At 48.4% G+C, this 25,046-nt stretch overlaps 1 protein-coding gene across 2 annotated transcripts in view; it reads left to right on the top strand.

The window, feature by feature from the left end:
* Positions 1 to 25,046, top strand: part of Unc80 (unc80, NALCN channel complex subunit) — a 166,239-nt gene that overhangs the window by 66,656 nt on the left and 74,537 nt on the right. The window contains exons 21-29 of one of the 2 annotated variants that reach the window (XM_077700829.1): positions 874 to 1,086; positions 1,382 to 1,517; positions 1,966 to 2,247; positions 8,100 to 8,222; positions 8,296 to 8,460; positions 8,792 to 9,108; positions 9,186 to 9,275; positions 15,152 to 15,382; positions 15,939 to 16,077. In XM_077700829.1, coding sequence (XP_077556955.1) covers positions 874 to 1,086; positions 1,382 to 1,517; positions 1,966 to 2,247; positions 8,100 to 8,222; positions 8,296 to 8,460; positions 8,792 to 9,108; positions 9,186 to 9,275; positions 15,152 to 15,382; positions 15,939 to 16,077 — 1,696 coding nt within the window. Of the gene's footprint in view, positions 1 to 873; positions 1,087 to 1,381; positions 1,518 to 1,965; positions 2,248 to 8,096; positions 8,223 to 8,295; positions 8,461 to 8,791; positions 9,109 to 9,185; positions 9,276 to 15,151; positions 15,383 to 15,938; positions 16,078 to 25,046 lie in introns of both variants that reach the window. The other variant, XM_077700828.1, reaches the window with a different exon arrangement.

Genomic DNA, 25,046 nt, shown 5'->3' with positions numbered 1-25,046 from the left:
ACTTCATATTATGCGATAACCCTGGCGTCGTGAAGGATGTGGAAGTGCTTGGAAGGGTAAGGTGTAGTGACCACCGTATAGTAAGATCTCGAATTAAGCTAGATTTGAAAAGGGACCGTAACAAGCTAGTACGAAAGAAGCCAATTAATGAGCTAACAGTAAGATGTAAAGTAGAAGAATTCAGGATCGTGCTGCAGAACCGATACTCAGCTCTTACCGAGGAAGCCGAGCTTACGACACAGGAAGCCAGCGACAACCTTACATGCATTATCACGGAGTGTGCAGTAGAAGTTGGGGGCACGATGGCTAGACAGGATACTGGTAAACTTTCCCAGGAGTCGAAAGATCTAATTAGGAAACGGCAAACCATGACAATCTCCACCCCAGCTGACAGAATAGAACTAGCAGAGCTTTCGAAGTTAATCAATAAGCGCAAGACAGCTGACATACGGAAGTATAATATTGAGAGGATCGAATACGCTGTAAAGAACAGAGGTAGCCTGAAAGCAGTGAAGAGGCGTCTTGGCGTGGGGAAAAATCAGATGTATGCACTTAAAGATAAGCAAGGCAATGTCATCACAAATAGGGATAAAATAGTCACAGTGGCCGAGGAGTTCTATAGGGATCTGTACAGTAGCCGGGACATCCAGGATAATGCCGAACGAGAAAGTAGTTCAGCTAGCATAAACTCCCGTCAATTTGAACAGATTCTCTGTCCCCCCCGGAGGTTGAACTGATGAGGTTTGACTGCATCATTATTGGGAGGCAGGAGGAAGTGGAAAGCCTCGTTGCTTGGGGCTGTCCTCTTAGCGTTGTTGCCAAGCGATCCCTGTGCGTGCTGTGAGTGACTGTTGGCGTGCGGGGACAATGCAGCGGGCCCCCGTGGTGTCGCGGGCGGCGCTGTACCTGGAGTGTGCGCACTTTGTGCACCGCTGCAACAAGGGCCAGTGGCCGACGTGGATGAAGCTGAACCTGCCCGTGTTCCGCCCCTCGGGGCCCCTGGCCAACCGGGGCACCCCCTCGGGCCTGCACCGCACCCACATCCTGCAGCGCGCGGCCGGCAAGCTCTTCTTCCACTGGGCCGAGGTACGGGGGCGGCATGCGTGCTCGGCAGTGAGGAATGTTGCGGGCAGTTACAAGTGCTCCCTTTTTGCTCGTGCTTTCCTAAATTGAAGGCAAGTTACTCGATAGAGCTGGGGTGTCACCAGTGGCTTGCCCAATTGGCATAAAAATAACCTTTTCTTCATGCAGGAAATATATGTACAAACACGGTGTGTCTTGTTGGAAGACGTATGTCACATGAGCAATGGCAGCAGGTCTAACTGGGAAAAAAATGCCATGTTTCATCACAATAGTTGCGGCACGTTCAACAACTGTGCAGGCGATTGGAGCCAGGCTAGAAGAGATGCTCCAGAGTGAAACCCACGACCCCCTGGAAATTGCTGCCATTGCAGCAGACGAACAAAAGCGCCGGCAGTGCAGGATGGAAGATGAAGAGGAGGACTTCTTAGATGAAGGTGAATGGCCTGCTCTAAGGACCCAAACCTGCTCTCTAAACCCAGCCCCAAAGCAAATGGAGCTGGTGCATGTGCGTTTGGCATGAGCAGTGCAGTGTGCTGTTAGTGGCGTCCCTGGCTAAGCTTGCGCCCAGGGCCTAGCAAGTTTGTTACCCCTTCCTCCTTTGCCTCGGGTCTATTAACTCTTCATGCGACGCACATTATTGGATATCCCGAGACATTCTCGCATGCCAGAGTTCTCCATGCCTTCCCCCATTATACTTGGAAGGAAATCTGAGAAGGCTGCTGCGGTCTTGTGTCAGTCGTCTTGCAGTTTTCACTGCGAAAAGACACACCCCCTTCCCCCTTCCGTGCCCAGGGCACCCTTGACAGATGCACTAAGGCACCGCCTGCCACCTTCCTGAGCAGTGCGAGTGCACTGCCCCTGATGTTGTCTGCCCGTGCGCAGCCAGCATCAACCCGTCGGGCAACGTGTGCCCGTTTGCGCTCAAGATGGCCGCCTGCCAGCTGCTGCTGGAGATCACGGCCTTCCTGCGGGAGACGTACCAGCTGCTGCCGCAGAGGTCGGCACGCACGCTGGCCACCCGCGACCGGCCGCCCCCGGAGCCTCGTAGTGTCAACGCCAACCGTCGCTGGAGCATGGCCCTGAGCACCCTCGGGGTCAGCCAGACCTCCGCCCACAGCCTCGTCTCCCTGGCCGACCAGACCGCCGCCGCCACCGCCCACCCCGGTGCGTGGTAACTGGTAACACGGTGGGACCGAGCAGGGCAAAGGAAGCGTCAACCAACTGGGGGAGGGAAAAAGAAACTGTTCTCCGCTTTTTGTTTATTCTGCCCTAATCTGTCATGCCCACGTTCTTTTGTGTGCCGCTTCATTTTTACGCAGGCTCAAGGGTCATTCTTAGTATTCATTAAAGGGGACTCCGAAGTGATTTGCAAACATTGCGGGATTACTAGCGCAAGGTGTAGTCTGGAGTCTCTAGGCCATGTTTTGACCACACTCGCTGCGTTTACGCGACTTAAGTAGAAAAACCAATTCGGAAGTGCAGTCCTCCACTCTGCATCCTCCTTGCCGATCTCCTGTGACATTTCATATGATGCTTACTTGAGAAGGCTTGGCTTGAATGCACTACTGCACAGCTCGCCGATCCTCTAGAATCAGTCGGCCCAGCATTAACTCTTTCGCTATTGCCGGAAAATTGACTAATTTTAGGGGTCCAAGAAAACATTTTTTTTCCTGCTAAAAAATTGGTTAGGCACTAATTGCAGGAACACAAAATGCAGATTATTTAACGGCCTTTCCAATCACACCAGTTTTTTAAAGGTTTTTGTATATCTTAGTTGTAAAAAAAATATCAAAATCAAAATTTTTGTCAAGTTGTCGAAAAAAATGATAAAAAAGGAGTTGTGTTTATTAAACCACCGGTAGTAGAAAAAAATTAAAATATACATTTTGTAGGGAAACATTTCAAAAACACGCCCTAGAAAAAATGTCGACTTGCGCGGAACAGTTTGTCAGATATTAAAAAAAATGTTAGCATGCACGGTGCTTGTGTCATGCGGTGAAGCCCAACCTCCAATTCAAAATGTGCAATTTCGGGTGGTTTCCTGGAATAAACCTGGCGGTTTGTCATTATCAGAGGCACCAATTTGCCCCCACATAATGTAAAAACTTTTCATTTACAGTGAGCACAATATTTGGGACTAGCACGTGATGCGGAAAAAAACATGCATGAAGTTGAAAACGGAACGCCGTGGCTGATGCTTGTTGTCGTTCACGGTCAGTTATCTCTCAAAACATAAAGCTGAGCTTTATTATCATCTTCTTACTCGCAATTGTAGCCTTGCTCGCCTTGTAGCCTTGTAGCTAGAATCGTGCCCTGCGATCTTTGGCCGAGTAGCAGTTGCGCGATAAAAAAGATCAGCACAACGAGCCTCCTTTATTGCAGCGCCACCTAACATTTTTCTAATGAAACAGTACAAAAACTTATCGGAGACTCCGTCCGAATAGACAGTTCAACTAAGCAGCAACATTAGACACCCGGATATACCCTTGCATGGAAACGAAACTGGAAGTCGAACAGCTGGCAGTGTAAGGCCGGTTTGAAGCGCTGTCGTCGGCGGAACAGATATCTGGCAACTGGGTGTGATCTTTTGACTTGCATCTGAAGTTCTTATCGCAGAAATCGGGTTAGGGTGGGGGAAATCAGGAGCGCCGTGCTTTGTTCGAGGATCAGTCACGGACGCTCCAGGCGCCATGGCAGGTAGCCTTGAAGTTGGATAACTGCGTAGTAGCGCTAAATATGAATTTCGCGGTGCAGAAACGAAACCGAAACTGTTGTAAACGGTTTACGAATGGTCCTGGGGTAAGTAGAACTACCACAGTACTTAGAACAACGTGCGCAAAGGCAATAAAACTGCCTAAAATCATAAAGCAGCTTTGCAACCAGGCACTGCTTGACATTTTCAGCCGATTTCTGGGATTATTACTGTCAGAGCGCGAACCTGACGATTGAAAATCGTTTGCTAGTTCCCCATTCACGCTCTGATAGCAAAAAACAAGCGCTGGTGCAGAGTAATTACGAGTTGCACGCATTCTTCGTTGGTAGCAGTGACGCGCGATGACCACGCCCCTTTCCCACACCCAGGTGATTCAAAAGCGTGTCAAAAATCCCGTTTCCGTAGCAAAAATGAAAACAAAACTGATTTTGAAAGGCCATTTTCTGATCTAACTCCGAACAGCTTTACTTGTTCGAGAAACGCCTGGAACGCTATGAAAAGGCGCTCCCAAAAGTATCGATTAAATTGATCGATTTTGATAGGCGCGGTAGCGAAAGAGTTAAACGGCCAGCCGCCGGTGGGTCATGCATTTGTTCGCTCATTTGAAATTAAGGGGAGACGAGGGTCCTGAAATGAACTTTTTTATTAATTGGTCTATGATAATGAAAATCAATGTGCTTATGTTTTTTGTTTTCCTCATTTCAAATATGTAATTACTAATTAGTTTTCGTGTGGAATAATTATTTTTTGAGTTACAAAGGAAATACTGGAGCCTAATTAAGTAATTTCTTACAGGCCGTTAAGGGGATTTTTATTCAAATTTTGTGAAAATATATTGTATGAATGTGTAGGTTAAGACCTGCCATGCATGCTGATGCTATTTGTATTCCTGTAACGATAGTTGATTGAATAGAATTGATCTAATTATGCCAAGTACAGTTTTCAGAAAACTTTATGAGCTCATATTATTGCTTGCAACATTTAAACATTTAAATTAAAATAGCATCAGCATGCAGTTCATTTCATCCCGAATTCAACGGTATAACGTTTATAAAAATCTTTTGAAAAAAAAAACAACAAAAAAAACAACCTGAAAATCTCTGTAAGGCTAGGCACACATGCAAAAAAAAGGGAAGCTGAGAAAATACTACAAGTAACAGTTTTATTTATTGAGCATGGGAAAAATAGAAATGCTTTAGAATGTAGCTTACTTTTCACTCAATACGAGCATACCAAGTTTGGTGAAATCAGTTCATGGGAAAATTATGAAATCCTCTGTACACAGATGGCACTTGGCAGAAAAACTGAGCAAAAGCAAAGCCAGAACGTTGCTTCAATTTTTATGCTGTTGGCCACGTGCCGTCTCTCTTTGGCGACCAAGGCTGAGGTGCCGATCGTGCAACACAGTTGTAAACGTTTATTTTGTTTGCTGCTGCTTCATTTGTTGCAATCAAATTGGCTCCAGGGCGATTTGCATCGCGGGAAATGAGTTGCAACAAAGGGGCCGGTAATGGCATGCACCACACTGTTCTGTGACGTGCATGCGCTTGGCTAGGTGGGATAGGTAACTGCGTTTTCGATTTAATCTACTTGCATATCACGTCACCCCCGCACGTTGTGCACAGTGTGAGCATTTATCATTCTCAAATTGCTCATCTGTACAAATTTCTATGGGAATTTTCGCTAAGTCAATAAAATTGGTATTGTGTTAATACAGCCTTTGTAATGAACCAAGCTTGTGTTCTGTCTTCACAGCCCCTTCAAAGATAGAATTCATAATATATGAATAACCAAACAATTTGAATCTTTGGAATTTCAAATTGTTTGTGTGCAGATAAGTACACAAAAACTGACGGATGCAGGAACACACACACAGCACACCTACAGTAGTAAAGTAAAGGGAAACATTCACAGAGTTTTGTTCTGATGAGAGTCGTGGAGAAATTACACCAGGTCCCTTGTAGTCCGCGTCACCATGGCAATTGGGTGCCATGGACTGATGACGTCGCTAAGTTTCAGGGGCGCATCAGCACACAGTCCCAAACTTGTCTCCATGATTAGCCGTCGAGTATCGAAAAGAAACACGAGTACACACACACAGCACAGGTTCAATGTCCTCATTAACACTGCAAGCATGATGGGGAAGGGAGGCACTCAACGCGTCTTGTGTGAGCAGTGGCTGGTAAAAGCAACATTGGGGTGAATGCGGTGAACAATTTCTTCATCATGCTTTCCCAGGCCACAAAGCCTTCAGAAAGTGCTGGCGGGATCAGTTCTGTACCGTGGCTGGTAATTTAATTGATCTGGCTGTCCATATTGATTGTTGTAGCTGCCATGCCACAAAGCACGCGAGCGTTGCAGCATCACGTCAAGTGAATGCAATGGGGATGATGACGCTGAACTGGCTGTGGACCATGCAAGCTGCTTGGTCAGCCACCACGTTTACAATCGCCCCACAATGTCAAGGTAACCACTGTAGCACTACGTCATGGAGTAGGATGGTAGCCTGTGTATGCATAAAGTGTATTTCTGGGGCAAGTCATTTTTGTGCAAATAAGGCTAGTTGTTGAATATGTGAAAATCGCCTATCCACACGCTTTTTGCCCCAGAATGTACTGCAAAGCAGAGCACAAAGCAACAAGTTCTGAGGTCGTCGACGTTGGTTTGGGGTTACTTTGCTGCAATTGTGGTTTGCATCGATGATGCGGCCGTCACAGTTGCATTGGTGAAAATATGCTTGTGGTTTGCATAGCAATTCCAAATGGGCTCCAGGGTAAAGTACTTTAGGGCTGGAATTGGCAACCTGGATTTACGGTGACAGTTCGCCAGGCAGAGCACATCCAGAATGGGAGGTGAAGGGGCATAGTGTGCCTCTGACACAAGGGTGGTAGAGCTAGAACTCGGGGGATGTCCAGGATCCCTAGTCGCCAGCTGCAAATGTGTTCAGAGCTGCTCCTCTTTGACCAGTACACTGGGTGAGCAGCGCCTAGACTGTCGAAGGGTCCCCAGCGTAGAAGTTGTCTCCTGAAGGCCAAGACAAAACCGCAGGGCACAGGCCTGCATACTTTCTAGCAGCTTTGCATTGGTCTTGGAAAGGGGACTGAGAGCTGGGAGGCTGTATCGGAGCAGTCTTTCGCAAATTGCTGAGTAGAGACGCAGGAGGGGCCCAACAGAACAGAGCCGCTCGACAGCATGCATAACACCCGAGCAAAGGAACCCAGCTGCTCCGTCAGGAGAGAACGTGTGGGGATCACTTCATCGACCTGTCAAGTGTTAACTCAGGAATTGGTGAGAGTTCACCCAGGGTATGGGGCCCCTGCCACTGAAAGCTCGTAGCGGGAGACATCAGGCCTGGTGAAGGCTATTGCCACACAATTCCTGGCCAAGATCTCGAGGCTACGTCTTGCCAAGAAGTCCACTACTGAGTTGATGATTTTGAAGGCGAGCTCATTAAACATGCATGTTGCAGCCAGAGCTCCAGATGCAGATGTCATCGGCATAGAGTGAAGTTTCAGCACTTGTTGCTCTTGAATATTCAAGACAGTTCGGTTCTTCTTTCGCTTTCAACTTAGCCCCACAAGCTTGATCCACTAGGTCTAAGCCAAACTGACTTCCACTTTCACACGGAAAACAAGCGCTAAATAAAAACACGGGACGAGGAGTAGACGGGACAAGCGCTGTGTCAGCGCTTGTCAGCGCTTGTCCCGTCTACTCCTCGTCCCGTGTTTTTATTTAGCGCTTGTTTTCCGTGTGACGATGAACCAACACGCCCAAACCTTTTCCCTTCTGACTTCCACTGACTGCCATTGCATAAACTGCCATGTTGGGAAACTTGCTGTTACTTTGGCCAGAACAATTGCACAGTAGGCATTTACGCTCAAGGAACCGCACCGCCATGTTTACAGCTGCAGCACTGCAAGGAGAAGAGCTGCCTCACTGCATAAGTCATTTTTACAAAGCCTAGCTCCACTTGTCATCTTGTACAAGTTTTACAACCTCTAATTGGCGCAAAGATTGGCGTGAGGCATTGAAGTTTGTTTCACTTGTTGGTTGCACATTTCTAGCACTGTTTTTAGGTGACAGAATCTTGTACAGAAGCACTCAATACAAGTGTGCACGTGCTTCAATTGAGCTCACACGTATAATCCCCGACTTGAAACGTGTAGGGTGAAGCCGTGCCAGCCGTGCCACAATCTTTTCGGTGTTTTCAGCCACGTGCGGTATGATGAGGCGGCCGTGCTGTCTCATTACTCTGCTGGTCATGGTGGGCCGTTTTCTCTGTTCGTGTGCCTCCTTGCAGCAGTTGTAGGAGAGAGAAGGATCAGTTTTGTGCTGCACGAGGCAGACGCCGAAGGGGAGTCTGAGAACAGCAGCAACAACACGGTGAACGTTCAGGAGGAGCTCATTCTTCCTGACGAGAAGAGAGGTGGGTGGCGCTGCCCCTGTGGTGTGATGTGGCGGCAGTGGCCGTGACGCCTGTTGGCCCCCGTTCCCTCCAGGCCGCCGCATCGCCCAGGGGCGTCCCCACCTGCTGCGCAGGACGGGGGGCTCCACAGCGGGCCACAACTCGAGCTTCAAGCGGTGTAGCCTCAAGCTGAAGAAGCCCGGCGATCGCAAGTCTCGGGCTCGCTCCTCCACTTTTGCCGAGGACGAGGAGGAGGGAGGTGAGTTTTGTTCCCCGGGTGCATCCAGCCAGCCCATTCGATGGTGATGGGAGGACATCCCCGGTCACTCTACCAGGGTCAGGTTATTGTGCTGACGTATTTTCCTTTATCTGTTTCTTTTGGGCTATCTCTAATGCATGGCAGCAATTTCTCAAATGCCACAGATCGCCAGTCCAGAAGGTTTTGCGGCTTCGTGTTTTTTATTTAATGAGCGCCATAACAGCCTCTCGGAAGCCGCCCTCCGCAGTAGTTTGTTCTCATTTACCAGTGGCCATACGTGTTCTCAGAATCAGACCGGGAAAGAGATGTCGCACTGCTGCCGGATGTGCAGGGCTCCGCCGGACGGAGAGCATCAGGTCCCGGCGCAAGGTGAGCGCGGTCTCGGACCGCAGTGACACGAGCGAGCGGGCCGACGTGAGTGGGGAGGAGTCGCCTGGCGTGCTCAGCGACGAGCCGGCACCAGAGAGCCCCGTGGACCTGCTGGACGCGGGGGACGACGCCATCGCCACCCGCATGCCCTGGCTCCGGGTCATCGTCCGACTCTGCGGCACCCTGCACTACACCTGCTCCCACCAGCAGTGCTGCCACCACACCTGCTACCGCCGGCAGATGCGCGCCTGCAGCCGGCTCGCCAAGAGCGTCCGCAAGGTACGGCCGGCCGGCCTGCCAGCGGGGGCGCTTGCCGCCGACCACCCCTTCCTCTCCTTCTCCTCCATTCTGCGCAGGTTTACGGAGATGACTTTGGACTCATACAAGACATGGGCAAGCAGCAGGAAGACAAGGAGGGGGGAAAAAAGGACAAGAAATTTAAGAAGGTGAGGGCTGTCCCAGTGCAGAAACCCTTTTTTTTCCCTCCCTCATTGATGTTTGCGGGGCAACACATACGGTACTATGCCAGTAGATGCAAGGGTTGCCTTTGCATTGAGTCGTCTTTTTTCAAAAATTCCTTCGTTTCTTCAGTTGGGGGGACGTGGCTTTCAAAATCAACTTTTTTATTTCTTTGTGGATTTTGATGAAAATTGGCACAGCAACTGGAAATGCTTCTGTTATAAAACCATAAAAATTTCAAGGTAATATTTTGATAACTTTTTTATTTATTAAATTTTCTTTCTGTTCCGCTTGTACCGAGCTTGAGCGACTTATAAAACATGATAGAAAACTTGTTCGGAGTGCTTTGCATTCCCAAATGAATGGACGAGGTCGTGACAGTTTTAGAATTTTTTTTACAACACAATGTTTTTTAGTTTTCATTTTTTTAGAGGTTAATGAGCAACAGGCATGTCGACTGTGAACGACTATTTGAATTAAAAAATCACAAAAAATAAATCTGGAAAACCAAAAGTGTCACGACCTGAACTGTTCATCAAGGAATGTAATGCAAGAAACGGAATCAAAATAGACCCAGCGGTCACAAAGAAATCCCTGGAACAAGCGTCACAGGTCGCAAAAAAAACTGTTTTGAGAAAACGGCTTCCGAAGTTGCAACATAGGTTTCACTTATCAAAAGTCGTCACGGTTGTAGCCTTTCATGTCCTTTTGAACATGGGGCTTCTGGAAGGCCTTGCCTTGAAATTGGAGTGCCTTTTACAGCCGTTCTCTTTCCACAAAACATCATTTTCAGCTCCTCTGTGAACGGTACATAGCCCAGTTAGCAGACCAAATGGTGGGGGCGATGGCTTTCAATGGGCTTTCAATGCAAAGTAGGTTAGCTGGTTGGCAGTATTGCACTGGACAACTTCCCTTTGCAGTGTTGTCTCCATGGCAACAAGTGAAGCATTTTTTTTTACTTAAATTGGAAAATTTCTGGCTTCTTTTATGTTTTATTACTTTGCCTGGCACAGCAATCTTATCATACGTGCAGGTTTTCATTGCCAAAAGTTTGCTTACCACAAGGGTGCAAATGAGCTACTTTGAAGATTGGTATAATACTGTGCATAACTCCAACTTTGATGGAAGGGGTTTTTTTCACAACTTTTGACTGCATCCAACATTTCTCACAGCACAGTCAGTATGCCCTAAGCCATATATGATTATATGCATTGGTGTCAATAATTTCCCTACAAAAATCACTATTAAATGCTGCGACAGTAAGGTAAATTTTTAACGCAGAGAACATATTTTTATTCCTATATTCCCAACTCAAACCTGTTTGCATGATTATTAGAAGTGCACGGGAAACGTTGCGCAAGAAAGGCGATATGGCTCGCGCGCATCGCTGCGCACGCTTACCGCGACATATCGTACTTTGATTATCCCTGATATGGCTTGTCAGGTCGCTTTTAAGATTAAATCTAACGTCGCAGGCATTAATTACAACTACTGGCGTTCAATTGTAACCGGTTGCGCAGACGTGATGCTGCAATGCGCGTCGGCTATACTGTGCGCGCCGCAGCGTTTGACGCGTCGACCGTTTCTTTCCCAAGGCTAGCGAGCCCACAATCAAAACACAGCAATAACTAAGCGTGTAAACATCGCAAATCCGACCAAAAGTTCACTTCACGAACCGCTATCGCAAGCGCGCACACCGCGTCACCCTCTGGGGTCTGGCGACAGTTGAGTCACGCGCCCCACGAAGCATTCGATGACCTCCGCCTTTCGAGCCACACAACTTCCTGTAATCAGGCTCGTGATCTCAGGCATTCCTATCGCGATAACGTCCGTGTTGAATACCACCGATTGAATAGAAACTTGGCCGAGCGAAGCACCGAAAATGAACTCGAACCGCACGCTACGCAGTTCTGGCGGCCGCCATCTTGCATTGCGCCGCGACACCCAATCAGGAGGGCCGTCTTAGCGCGGCCCGACCGGAGGACGAATAGCGCTTCAGCATCTATTTCTAGCTTCGTTTGTGCGTCATTTCTTTTCTGCCGTTCGTGCGTTTGTGAATGAACAAAGATAAAAGAGACGAGCGGAACCGGAAAGACGAACGCTCGGCCGATCTAACGATATCAAAATGGCCGCGCCCGGTGGCACCGTTGCGGAGATACAGCGCTCCGAAAATCGCCGTTTTTTTGCCCTTTTGCGCTGATAGTTTGTCACCGCGCCTGGCAAAACTATTTTTTTATGCCACTTTGCGACGCTTTTCAGTGGGAAAACTTCACAGACATACTGATTAGGAAACATAGAAGCCGAATATGTGGCTTTCAAAAAAACGATGTTTTGGTAATTTTTCTGAAGTTGAAAGCCGCGTCCCCCCTTAAAGGGACACTGAAGTGAATTTGTCAAGCTCCCGTTTTTGCTTGCACTGCGTAGACTGGCGCAAATTAGCACACTTTTCATCGTTTATCCGGTTGACAAATCGGTAATTATTTTACAAAGGGCGAAAGAAGAAAAACTACCATGCGTGGTTTGCGGCGGCCGAACCAACTAAGCTGTGACGTTGGGAGGAGGGGGCATTGTGATTGGACGATGCCCAAGGTTAGCAATCAAAGAAGTTTCGTTTTCGGTTTCGGTTCTGTAAAACAATATGTTTGACATCCGATGGCGTCGTTGATTGGGCATTCTCAATATCCCAGTAATAGTAGTACCGCGCTTCTGCCATGTTGTCAGCTGTAAACTGCATAACATAAGCCTCCCAGGACGGCTTGGAATCGTAGCATTTACTAGCCGAGGCCTACGATGTGCATGAACGCCCTCCGCGTCCCCGCAGACGCTCAAATACATGCGCTTTCCCCCCATATTTGGAGCTTGCCTCACTTAGCCTGTATCGTAAAAAGCGTGTTCGCACCAGGCCAAGGGTCTGTTGATTCTGGCCTGTGCCCACTGCCCGCAAGCAGTCGGTGCTTACGGCAACAGCACGCCAACGAGAACTCGCTAGCGCACCGGTGCCAGCCTGCGCGAGTTCTGTGGACTAGTTCGTGGAGCAATGAACGTTGCGGGCCAAAAAAAAGGTGAACTCAGTATAAAAAAACATCGCGAAAAACGAAAAAGTTAACTTATAAAAAAAAAAATGCACCCGCGGGGATTCGAACTTGTGACTGGCAAAACATTTGCGATGACATACATAGCGCTCCAGACCACTCAGCCACGGAACGCTTTTCTTTTTCTTTCTTTATTACCGGTTTCAGACATCACAAAAACGTGCTACAGATAAAAAACGCTAGCTTTGCCTAAGCCAGCGTATTATGTCTAAAAACGGGGCATAGACAACACTTTCTCTACTTCCTGCAGCCACTCGGGTGTACAAGGTTGACCCTTCCACATTTATACAATGCAATGAACACTTTCACAGAAATACTGCCTCGCGGGCCGTCCATCAACGTCCGAGTAACGAGCTGCCAATCGAGACCTCCATATTCCGTGGAGGACCAGCAACATCAATAGGTCGTAAGGCACTCCATTATCGTTCTCAACTGCCAGAAACCGTATACCATGAGGGTCCAAGGGGAGTTCCTTTTTCAAAGTTCTCTGAAGAACATCCCACAAAAACACCGCATCCCAACAGTCAGCCACGGAACGTGCCGTGCTGCCCATGCAAATATAAGGTATATAATGTATAACCAGTTTACACTTTTATTTAGTTCTAGTATTTCAAGCAGCTTAGATTGCTTTTTGTTGTATTGCGCTCGTGCATTAAGCGTCCCCCGAGTTTCCACAATAGCTCACGTCTAGCAATTGCATTTCTTAGACGGAAAAGCGTTCGCAGATGCGTAGTCGGGCTGCTGACCGCTGTGCTTGTTCGCTCAGCGCAAAAAAGTGCTTCCCGCACCCTAGTTTTACGCTGTACGGTAAAAATATCAGTTGATTTTATTTCCTTAGGACATATATTGACTTCGCTGACTCTTCTCCCCCTTCAAGATGCCTTATATTTTCCTACTGGCGTACCAGACAGCGAAGCGCATGTGCGCTTGTGCAGCGCTTGTGTGAAGCGACCTTCACTTGGAGCTCGATACAGTGTACAAACTAACGAAGTAAAGAAAGGCACATTCTTCCATTCACAAACGTGTTGTGGCTTAGTTTCAACTGATCGAGCGAATTGTGACGACCCGTCGGCGGCTGGCGGACTAAACGGTCGCGGAAGGGCGGAAAGTCGGCGAGCCGTGCAGTAGCGCAGCCAATTGCCAGCTCCTCTCCTGCTGACGTCACACGAAAACGCCACAGAAAATGGGCGAGAGTGCAGAGAGGAGGACAGCATTTTCGAATTGATTTTTCTACTAAATAAATTCGCGTAAACGCGCTCAGAGTCGTCGAAACAGGGCCTAGGGACTCCGAACTACATTTTGCGCTCGTAATCCCGTATTGTTTACAAATCACTTCAGTGTCCCTTTAAAGGCTTGTCAATGATGCTATTCTGCACCACAGGGTGCTCATGTGCCGGGATATATGTTTTGTGGGCCTCTGCGTGTGTAGGAGCAAAGCAGGACTGAACTCTTGCTTTCTCTCCCCAGCCTTGCATTTTTCTTCAGTATTAAAGTGCAGTGCACGAAGTAGACGCTTAATGCATATGTAGTTTGATTGTCCATGATAATCCTGCCATCATAGGTTGACAAAACAAAGAACTGAGACTGTGTGTTTTTCTCATTCACACTGTACTCACTGAAACACAACCTCAAAAAGTTCTCGTGTTCACGATATCATTTGCATTCACCCATCACATACTCATTTGTAGTTTTATGCAGCCATACTCAAACTCATAAATCCTCACGAGTACCCATGCTCAATCGGTACCCACATGTACTCAACTCATCTGTCTTCACCTGTATTTGTATTCAACCTGTACTCACTTTACCTCGTACTCAAAAGTGCTTTTACAAATTTGTACTTGCAATCAGCCTTTTGCATTCATGCGCTGAAATAGGTCTATGGACTTGACTGAGCAATGCAAGAGCAACCACCGTAGCTTGTGCAGATACTATGCTCAGCAGTTTGCTAAGAAAGGCTGGGGTGGTTGTGGTGCATTTTAATGTGGTTAATTATCAGAGTAAAAAGCACATCAAGGAGTGCCTGAGTGTTTTCCTTTCTCAGTTCGTGCGTGTGTGGGCTGTTTTGCGGGGTAAATTTCCACCAACTTGCCCAATTTGCTACTGTACTCGTTACTCGTTGTTTTACACATCACACGGAACAGTCAGAAAATATCCCTCCATGCCTCCTCGCAACCCCAAAATTTTCTGAAGGGCAGTGATAGGAGAGCAGCTGAGGCACGCCCACGTACAAGCAGTTTCGGCTACAACTGTGTATAAGTCACCTGCCGTCGTTGGGTTGTACGGGTAGCCAACAAGTGCTTTGCCAAGAAGTTGCCGGAGCCTCAAAAGGTCAAGCTTGCATTTCACACATTCAGTGAAGAAAACTGAATATCACCGCTAATAGAAAACACCTTTATGAGGGACATAAAAGGACCCATAGAAATGTCTTTCGGGCCTGGACAAAGCTGAAGCTTCGGGCACTGGAAGCTGTATCCTTAAGGAAACACCCGTGTCAGTTTCGGTCAAAGGAACCTTGCCACCAATTGCCAGCAACAATTAATGCACGAACTATTGCCTATGAGAAGATGCGACAGCACCATGCAAGCTCTTGCCAGCACATCTGGAGTATTCACGCAGGGACGAACACACTGTAACACATTTGTAGGCTGTCCGTGGTGCAGACCGTCCTGGCAGGGCAATAATAGCAGGAATGGCAACATGCTCCTTTTGGGGGGGGGGGAAAGGGCCGCACACTCAGCAGCAGGCGCCCTCTGCCTCTGGCTGTGCAGATAATCACAGGTCCGAGCTCCCCGTTGAAACGCAAGGCGAGCCTGGCGCACAACCTGGAGAAGCTGGAGAAGGCCCTGGACGGGGCGCGCTCCCTGCACAGCTCGGCCACCTGCCTGGTGCACGACCTCGAGGGGGGCGGCCCACAGGAGCCCAGGCCCCCCCCCACTGCGGGCAGGGACCAGGGCCCCGCCCGGGAGGAGCACCCCATGCTCAAGTACCTCAAGACACAGGTGGGTGGGCCACAGTGCTAGCAGACTCACTGAGGATGGGCACAAACAGCTGTTTCTGTGAGCTGCAAGTGCTTCCATTATATGGTATGTGTTGCCTTCATAAATTGGCTCACTTCGCCAATTTTGGGTGTCGAGATTTCGCTGCATGCTAAGAATGCCCCAGTGGGTCTGATTTAATCCGTAGCCCTTCATTACAGCTCAGGCCCTGGTGTAGCTTCAGCACAAAGTAAAACCCCAAAACACAAATTATTTTGTTCTGTCAACTATCATTTTTGGTGTTTCATGTGCAGTATCCTGGAAGTTGTCAAGTGGAAAGAACAAGGGAGACTGCCTCTGTCCACTTTTCATCACCTCTCTGCAGAATAGCTCAGACCGTGTAGTAACTTTAAGGGGCTCTCGGCTTCCCTGTGCTTCGCACCATGTACATACGGAGCTACATTGGGGCTGCCAGTGGCCAAGGCCGTTGTCGGCATGCAGCGTCTGCGAGAATGTGGTCGTGGCTCTCACTGCCACTCGAGTGGAAGGCTGCCGTCACTCCAAGTGCTCCTTGTTGCAGGTGATGAGCCTGTTCCACAGCCCGCTGTCGATGCTCATCAAGGGCACAGTGGTTGCCTCAGAGGAAACCTTCACGGAGGCCATGCCGATTGCCTGGGAGCTCCTGCTCGAAGGCGACCAGCAGCTCAGTGCCGTAGCAGGTGGGTGCTTGCTGCTGCTGCCTCAGCGGCCATCTCACTCTTTGGCACAGTCCATAACCTACCATACAGGGCGGAATATAGGTCGAGGTTTATTAATTGAAAATTTGCCTAAAGGTGACCCCTTCGACCTATATACAGTCAAACTTATATGTAACATAGCCAGTAAAATTCACAGTTTACTTGTTACATTGAAATTTTACTACATTGAAATTCGCAGTTAAAATGAATGGTTAACTGTGTGAAGCGGTTCCTGCAAGCGAAAACGTGGCACACATGTACAGCTGCTGCGCTGACATCAGCACGGATACCACCTGCATGATGCGGCAGCCGTAAAGTGAAGCAGGTGTCTCAAACTACTTACGATTGCCATAATGGGACTCTTCGCTTAAAAAAAAAAAAAGGCAACACATCGTCGGAGCTTAATTGTCTACATGGGCATTAGCGTGAACCGCATGGAGCATTTTCTGCGCGCAAGAACATGCCAGGCAAGCAACAGGCACGCTGACGCAACCGCGGCGACCACTTGCGCGGTGTGCGTAGCTCCAGCAACCACTCCTAACCGCTCGCTGAAACGTAACAAGACGGGCAAGCAAAGTTGTACATGCCAGAAATAAGCTGATGATGTGAGCGAAACCTGCCCTGTAAAATGTCATACGCGCCACTTAGGAAAGCGCCCATCAAATATCTTTTGCGGTGCTAAGTCGAATTTTCTTTGGCAGGGCCAGCCAGCATCCGTGAGCGCTTCGAAGCTCCCGCCTTAGGGTGTGCGCCTTTCCATTGGTGCAAGTTGTCAGGCTACTCCCACGTCAGGCTCCCACTGCCGCGTGCGGCGCAAATTGTTTTCTGGCCGAGGCAGAAGCCTGGTCGAGGCAGAAGCCAACGCGAAATCGTAGATGCAGGTGTGAAAAAAATGTGCGCAAGGCTCATAGTGACCAACGAATGCTTCGTCGCGATCTTCTACAAAAGAAGTACGGTGGATGATACAAAATTAAACCCGGGGATCAGCACCGGGGATCAGCACCTGTCTTGTCCTGAGGTGGGCGCTCGCAAACCTTCATCATCTGCTGCATATATCCTTCACGAGCAGCGTGGTACGGTCTTGTAGAATAAGCCGCGTCCGCGGCCAAACGCTTCTTGGAAACATCACTATATGGGTGCATTCAAATTTTCCCTTTAGACGGCTTCGTTGCTGTCTTCACGGACAGTCCGCCATGTTAAGCCCGTCCCAATTTGAATGAGGCAGTCAACGAAGACTGCTCGAGGAGACAGCATCGAAATCAGCGACGATGCAGGCTAACCTCCTGTCCAAACAATCAAGTGACACTATGCCACCTTTTTGCATATTAATGTTGTAACAAACTAACTTGTTATTTTACTGGAATATTTAGTATAATTTACTGGTGGTAAAGATGCTTTTGTTTACTTGTTAAATCAAGTAATGCTTATATAATTAACGCTGATATTTTTATGAAGCCTGAGACTTGCATTTCTCAACATGTGCACATATTTAACGACTCAGAGCCTTGCCTTATACTGAACGCTTTCACGCGGTCTATATTCCCTTAAAAGGCACAAGTGGTTGTTGGGCATTGCGATAATCACATCCCCGAGGCAGATTTTTCTACGGTGTATATATTTGACACGAAGCCACACTCGTTGTCCGTGCTGTAAGACGACGCCAACCTCTCACTGTGCCAGTATCACGTCTAAAGGAGGCTACCATAGAATTCACTTGTGCCTGACATATTCGGGGGTGATCGTGGTGATATGCTGCTGCCGTGCCAGACGCCCGTAGAAACGGTCAGGATGCACGCAGAACCGCGTCCCTGGATAGCTTTTGTTGGTGTTGCAGCACTCTACCAAGCCGCAACTGTTTTCTGAAGTGCCGTAAACATACCGCATTTACTCGCGTAATGAACCCAATTTTTTTCCAGAAAATTCAGCATGAATTTAGGGGGAGGGTTCATTATGCGGGAAATAATTGCAAAAGTTTTAAAAGTTGGAACTTCATATATAATAAAGTTGCTTAGAGAAGCGCTGTCAGAGCCCTCCCAGTTTCGTGAAAACACGTAAGTAATTATGTAATCAAATTTCTTTTTTATTCCCAACATGCTAGTGGCCCCCTACTCGCCATGGAGCTGCCCTCCTTACTGAAGTCGCTAGCGGCTTCACATTCGTAGTCGGTTCACAGCGCACCGTCTTCCGTGTTGTCAAGGAACTCCAAAACTTCTTTTCCCACACCCGGAAACTTCCCTTCTTTGGGCCCACGAAACAAATGGCGATCCCTGTTCACCACCCAAAAACCTCGTTTTCGCCCGTAGCGTACACACTATGGGTCAACACTGAAGTGCCACTCAGCTGTGTGGTTTCCATGCATCAACGCATGATCCCCCACCTTCAGTCTAAAACCCGCTGTGTAGGTCATGTACTAACCCATCGTACGGTGTGCATGAGGAGCACAAAAAAAGGACGGAACACAGCTGAACAACAAAACTGCGAAGCGTAATGGCAAAGTCGCTGTACAGCAAGAGCAGAGGAGTGCAGACTGTGTTTAGCGCTTTGTTCGCATGCCACCAGAACCAGCCAGAACAGAATGAGCAGGGAAGGGGTGCGGAGTACGTGTTGTGCTTTGTTTGCACGCTGCAACTTTTTATGGCGCATGAAGGTTTGTTCTGCGTTCAGCAGGTGGCGCCCCGCAAGCGTGCAATTTTTCAATTGTGAGCCAGGGCATTCGCACTCACGGCTCCTGCTACGGCTGAGATTTCTTTTTTTTCTTTTTTGAATATGTTTTTAGCATTTCTGCGCATACTGTAATGTGATACCAAGTTACTGCAATCGTCTACAGCATCAGCAACCATGCTGAGGAAAAACATTCTCGCTGCATTTTTATTCAAAGTGACAAAAAAAGTAAATTCTCAAGGAGAGAAGTGGGGGTAGGGTTCATTAAGTGAGTGGGTTCATTACGCGAGTGAATACGGTACTGTTTGCTTACAGACATGACCATAACAAGTTGTTTAGGGTGCGGAAAGGAAAAAAGAAGCGAGAGAGAACCAGAACATTGCATGAGCCACTATCAGCCAGCCAGCGCTCATCCCGTAGACGCCGCGGAGAAGCGGCGGCAGGCGGCGCAGCCATCGTGAAGCTTGAGGTGTATACAGAAGTTGGTTCAGGAGAGGTATTTGTTGCCAAGCAATGGCCTGGGATCTGTTCAGATTTTCGTGTGCCTCTGAATACTTTTTTTTGTTACATCTATAGGGATACAGTGGAACCCCAATTATATGTTCCCTGGTTTTACGACAACCCGCTTCTTGCAGCAGATCACCGTGGTCCCGGCAAACTCCCCATAAAAACAATGCATTAAAGGAGCCATGAAGAGAAAACACAAGTTTGGTTCATTCAAAAGATTGCCTCGTTAGAACCATACTGACACCACTTTTAACGCAAACTTCGCTCAAATAAGCTACATAATTACGAAAAAATGGAATGACCATGCGACCCACCAGCTCATTTCCCGCAACAGAACCTATGAATGATGTCACACTAGAATGCTCTGCGATTGGCGGAGGCCGGCAAAAGCAAACGCAAGTTAGGCAGGGCTTACCAGTTTGCATAGTGAGCTATATGCCCATTAAACATACTGCACATTCCTTTTATGACACTAAGAACTGTGGAGTAAACGGTTGAAGTTCCGAACAAACACGCAAACGTGTACGCCAATGCGTACGAAACTACCGCTGGCCGAGCTGGACATCTCGCCGTCGCGCAGACGAATTTTCGGGTTCGAGGCTCTTCGGGGCCAATGAACCGTTCCAGCACGCACAGCCGCGACCTTGCTTGGTATCTTAATCCCTTGACAGGAGGTTGGTGTCATATCGCCAACCAGCAAAGGTAAAAATAGAAATGAGGGGAGTAAGGAACAGCAAGCAGCGATGAGATAGTGCCAGTCGTGGCGGAAGTTTCGGAATGGTGTTGGCTTGCTGCTGTCGTTACGAGCTCGTTTCCAGTTTACAACCGCTGAAAACTTCAGTTTGTTCGAGTACTTTACTATGAAATTTCGTTGCTGCGTCCTGAAATGCCCATGTAGTACGGGCAAATCGTCGAGGGAGTGCGACATCCCCGCCGGCGAAGAGATCTCCTTTCATGTGCTGCCCAACGACGAACCTCGGCGAAGCAAGTGGCTACGTTTTGTGAACTTTGCAAACGGAGGAGAAAGAGAGCTAAAGGAAGTACGAGTGTGCTCGCTTCATTTCCGAGGAAGTGATTACGGCAGGGACCCTTACGTTAGCTCACTCCTGGGACATGCCGCCGCTCGTCGCCGACTTCGTCAAATCGCCGTCAAAGCGCTCTGAGCTTGGAAAAAAAAATACTGTACACATTGCGCATTGACGCTTGTATCTTTCTTGTCGGAGCAGAGAGCTCGCGCAAACGGCTTTCCATACACTACACCGGCCAACTGGCATAAGAGATACTGCTACTGAAATTGAACTATTATTAACCGTAATAAAAATACGGCACATACGTACCAGTCTGTATTCGTCCGTCGCGACGGGGCTGACGAGGCAGCGGTGCCGACGGCTGGGCGTTCGTCTGTTGTGGGTACAGTCAAAACCCGCGATAACGAAACCCCGCTGGTACGAAATTCCCGCGGCAACGAAATATTTTCGCATCCCCGGCGAACGTCCATAGACGCCCATGTATTTTATATATCGTGGCAACGAAACGTTTTTGGAAACTGATCCCGCGTTAACGAAATTCAGTGCAAGTTTGGTCGGCATTTTACCTACCCATTGAAGGGTAACTGTATCCAAAAAGTGCTCAAGTGCATTTTTTTTTTTTTTTGACTCAAAGTGCGTAAACTTCAGCCACAGCACGTTTGCATGGCCGCCGCCATATTTGTTTACAAAAGACCGCGCAGCCGGCGGCCGTGGAGCATGGAGGAAGAAAAAAATGGAGAAAAGAAAAAATTCCCTCGCACTTCCCCGAGGGGGAGAGTGTGTAAGTGCGAATGCACGGTTGTTGATTGCGCGATTACGGTGGATATCATGATCTTGGAGTGGAGAGGAGGCGCCCAACACCCGCAGCCACTGAGCGGAGAGAGGAGGAGGAGAGTAGCGCCCGCCGTTACGGCGAGGGCTACACGAGCGCCCTCACGCGTCGGAATGCGGAGCGCCCGCTACGCGAGCGAGAGCTCTCCCGCCCGAAGTGGAGAGGAGGCGCCCAACACCCGCAGTCACTGAGCGGAGAGAGGAGGAGGAGAGTAGCGCGCGCCCATCTCCCCCCGTTGCTAGGGAAGACGAGGAGGAAGACGAGGAGCGCGCGCACCCGCAGCTGTTGCTATGCGGACGACGGCGGCGGACGATTCAGGCTCGCTTAAGAAGTGCATTCGCACTTAAAAACTTTTCTTTCCTCCATGCCGTGGAGTCAGCCTCGCAGCGGCACCACCAGGGGGCGACACATGGTGACTCAAGTCGCGGCTTTGGCTTGGGCTACACTAGCCCACTACCGCTGAACAGAGCGCGTGCGTTTGTTGTTTGTGTGTGGCGATTGGCATGTTTGCTCTCGGTAAGATGCCTTCGCCAGCCCAAAAGTGGAGGTTTTTATCGCTACGAGATAAGGCAGCCATCATTGCCCAAGTCAGTGGCCCAAGGGAGGATAGCGCCGACGAGTTTGGAAACGCCTGCAACTAGCTCAACCATTTTGAAAAGCAAGGATCCCACCAGTTTTCAATGGCGCACGTGCGCAAAACAAAACAGTGACAGCTGTGACCTTTCTGGGCGTCTAGAAAGCGGTGCTCACTAAGTTTTGTAAACAGTATTGGTGCAACGAGGTGCCACTCTGTCTGGCAAAGTTCGTAAACAGAAGAAGCTGGGCTCCACTTGCATGATCGGACGTACTCGGTGCCGAGGGCCAGGGCGGAAAACGTGCAGAGAAGGTGAACCCATGGAATGTTTTGGATGCGTTTGACACGATCTCGTTCTTGGGCGCGCACGACGACTAGCGATGAACCACTTGTACAGTGATAGCTGAACTGTGACGTTGGCTGCAAGGTAAGGCTCACGAAGTAATACAGTTAAACCTCGATATAACGAAGTCGTACTTGGGGCCGCAAATTTCGTTAAATCGAGAATTTCGTAAAATCGAGGTTTCGATTTTACAGTTCATTTAACCAGTTATTGGGGTTTTAACACTTTGGCCCTCGCCAGGCAACAACTGCTATGTAGTTACCTCTCCAATTAAAGCGAAATTTGTACTAAAACTGGCCGCGAAAATTGTGTGAATTAAGAGTTTCAACACTTGGGCAATGGAATTCAGATAGCCGACGGTAGTTCATGTGTCATCGTAAAACCGGTGCTTTTTCCGCAACGCCTCATTAAATATGATAGCAGACTAGGTTTCCACTTTTTCTTTTTTCATTTCGGTCACTACTAAATGCCGCTGTTAGTCAATTGAACCCGCGTCCATGTCCCGTGAACTTCACCCCGCCGAGGTGCTCGTTCGAAGTTACGCCGCTTTTCGTCCATTCAGTGGTAGGCTTAGGCGCGGTGGGCCAATAGCGGAAGGCTGCTATGAAACTTTCGAAAGACTTTTTTCATGTACAAGGGCTCCGCAGTATGGGCGCGTGATTCAACCACAACAATCGAGATAAAACCATGATTGCGAGTTGAGCGGAGTACACGCGGACCGCTTCACTGTGTGGAGCAGCGCTTACGTGATCCGGAAAGCGGAAAGCTTACATTAAAAATCTTCCGGCCAAATTCGATTAAGCAATTACTTTTATGCCCACTGAGCCCTTTCGAAACTGATTTCTCCGCACCGCAGCTGTATAATGAACGCTGGTGAAACGAAGTGAAACGAAGATGACCACGTTCAAAGAGAGCAATTTATTGCCACCAGCACTCGATGTTCAAGCCGTAGTGAAGAAGTCCGTAAGCAGTGCTTGGCGTTTCTTGACCAGGGCGGGCTTTACGTGACGCTCGTATGCTGACAGCGCTAACAAGGTCTTAAACATTCGTGTGCACCTGCGTGCCTCCGCAGAACATCGATGGCATCCATCACACTTCGGTGGCTGTCAGTTTCACCGAGCTTCCTCAGGCTCTTGTTCGGAACACTTTTCTTTCTCTTGGAGTGCTCATGCTGCTTACAAGACTCACCTAACGATGCACGAACAAAATATTAATTTGGTTATCAGCGAGCACAACCTAGCGCAGCAGCACCGTGAGCAATGACGCGTAGAAAAAAAAAAGCTTGAAGTAGGCTTCGGTAGCCTAAGCATAGAGGGCGCTGGCGTAGGCAACGATGGAGACGTCAAAATAGTGGGTGCACTATTAAACCGTCTATGACCGCTAGCGGTTTGTGCAGCTTCGTTCTTAACCGTAGATTTCACCGCTTTTCTTTCATTTTAGCCTTCAAGAGTCAATTTGAGTACTGAATTTTTTCAATGTAGGGCCTGAGAGGCAAAATAAAACGTGCCTCGACCGGAATTTCCTTCTTCCTTTCTTGCCGTGACTTCGTTAAATCGAAAGCGCCGCACAAAATTACTTCGTAAAATCGAGACAAAAATACATGCATTTAGCAAAATTTTGTTAGAAAACTTGAAAAAATTCGTTATATCGCGAATTTCGTTAAATCGAGGTTCGTTATATCGAGGTTCAACTGTATAACCGACTTTAGGAAATAAATTTTTGGTTTGTGGCCAATTTTCCGGTCGTTTATGTTTCATTCTCGCGGCAACGAAATTCCTGCAAAAGTGAATTTTCTTGCTTTCCCCGGCGGTTTCGTTATTGCGGGGTTCGACTGTATCACGGAATGGTCGCTTTCGGTCCATCCGTGTATCCCACAACTCCTGCCGCTCGTGCACTTAGAAGCATTGAGTGTTCAAGTGGTGTGAGGTTGTTAAATGCAAGCCCGAGCTCCTCGGCGAGAGTTTTGTTGTTCGGATCAGGCGATTCCATGACTAGGGCTGTGGGTGCACTAGGTTTTACTAGTAGTTTTAAAATGGCCGCCATCTCAGTTTCGGCACGAGTTCCGGTTCCTGTCTGACTCCCGCGTGTGGGTGCTATATGGAGTCGACATACTAAGTATCTGTTTCATGGACTGGCTCATATGACGCCATTGTTCACGTCACGAAATGTGCAATTTAGTGGGAGATTTAAAATTTTGGCTTAAATTGCCTTATTTCTCAGTGAATAAAGCATAATTTGCTTCCGGGAAAGCGCTTGGGGTACTATGAAACACCTAATCTTTCAAATAAAACAAACTTTTGTCTTCTCTTCATGGCTCCTTTAAAAACCCCAATTATGCAACGCTCCAGTGAATACAGTCCGCTTCATACGATGGACGCTTGCAGGGATAAATTGGTGTTCTTGCCTTTTACGCCACCTTGTCCCGACTTTTATTTCTTAACCCCATTTTACGCTGCTTGATGTGCAAAGGTAAACAGCCTGTGGCGGGCCCGACCACTCGCTGGACATTCATGCAATCAGCCAGGTACTGGGAGGCAGGAGCTTAACCCTCAACGGCCCCATGCGGCAGCAGAGTGGCAACGCACCAACCGTGAGAAGTCAAAGCATAAGCAGTCAAAGTCCAGATGTCCGGCAGACCACCAATTTGAAGCTCCCATTAAGCAGACAAATCTGAAAACACATACAGGATACCCTCCGGTGATTGTCACTTCGTTCTTTTCTTTCCCGCCTTTTCTTCCATCGCCGCCCCGTACTCTCATTTGGTTTGCTTGCGGCCTTGGTAGTTTAACACTTTTGCGTTTTCTCCTCACAGTTTGCTCAGCCGCGTCGGCCTTCCTATCTTATCAGGGCTCTCGGGCTAGCTTAATGCCACTTAGCGCCAGACGGAAAGGCAGAGGGGTGGAAGGGAGTGGGTGTAGGTACAAAATAGGCATTTCTTTTTTTTTCTTCTTTGTTTTACTACGCAAGAACGCGCTAAATATGGTAATTTAAATACCTATATTAGCC

Source organism: Haemaphysalis longicornis, unplaced genomic scaffold (genome assembly GCF_048455015.1).
Source record: "Haemaphysalis longicornis isolate Haplotype H1 unplaced genomic scaffold, Haemaphysalis longicornis Haplotype H1 scaffold_2, whole genome shotgun sequence".
NCBI classification, from domain to species: Eukaryota; Metazoa; Arthropoda; class Arachnida; order Ixodida; family Ixodidae; genus Haemaphysalis; species Haemaphysalis longicornis.
The sequence above is the reverse complement of the archived record's forward strand: the minus strand, read 5'-3'. Positions and strand labels throughout refer to the sequence as shown.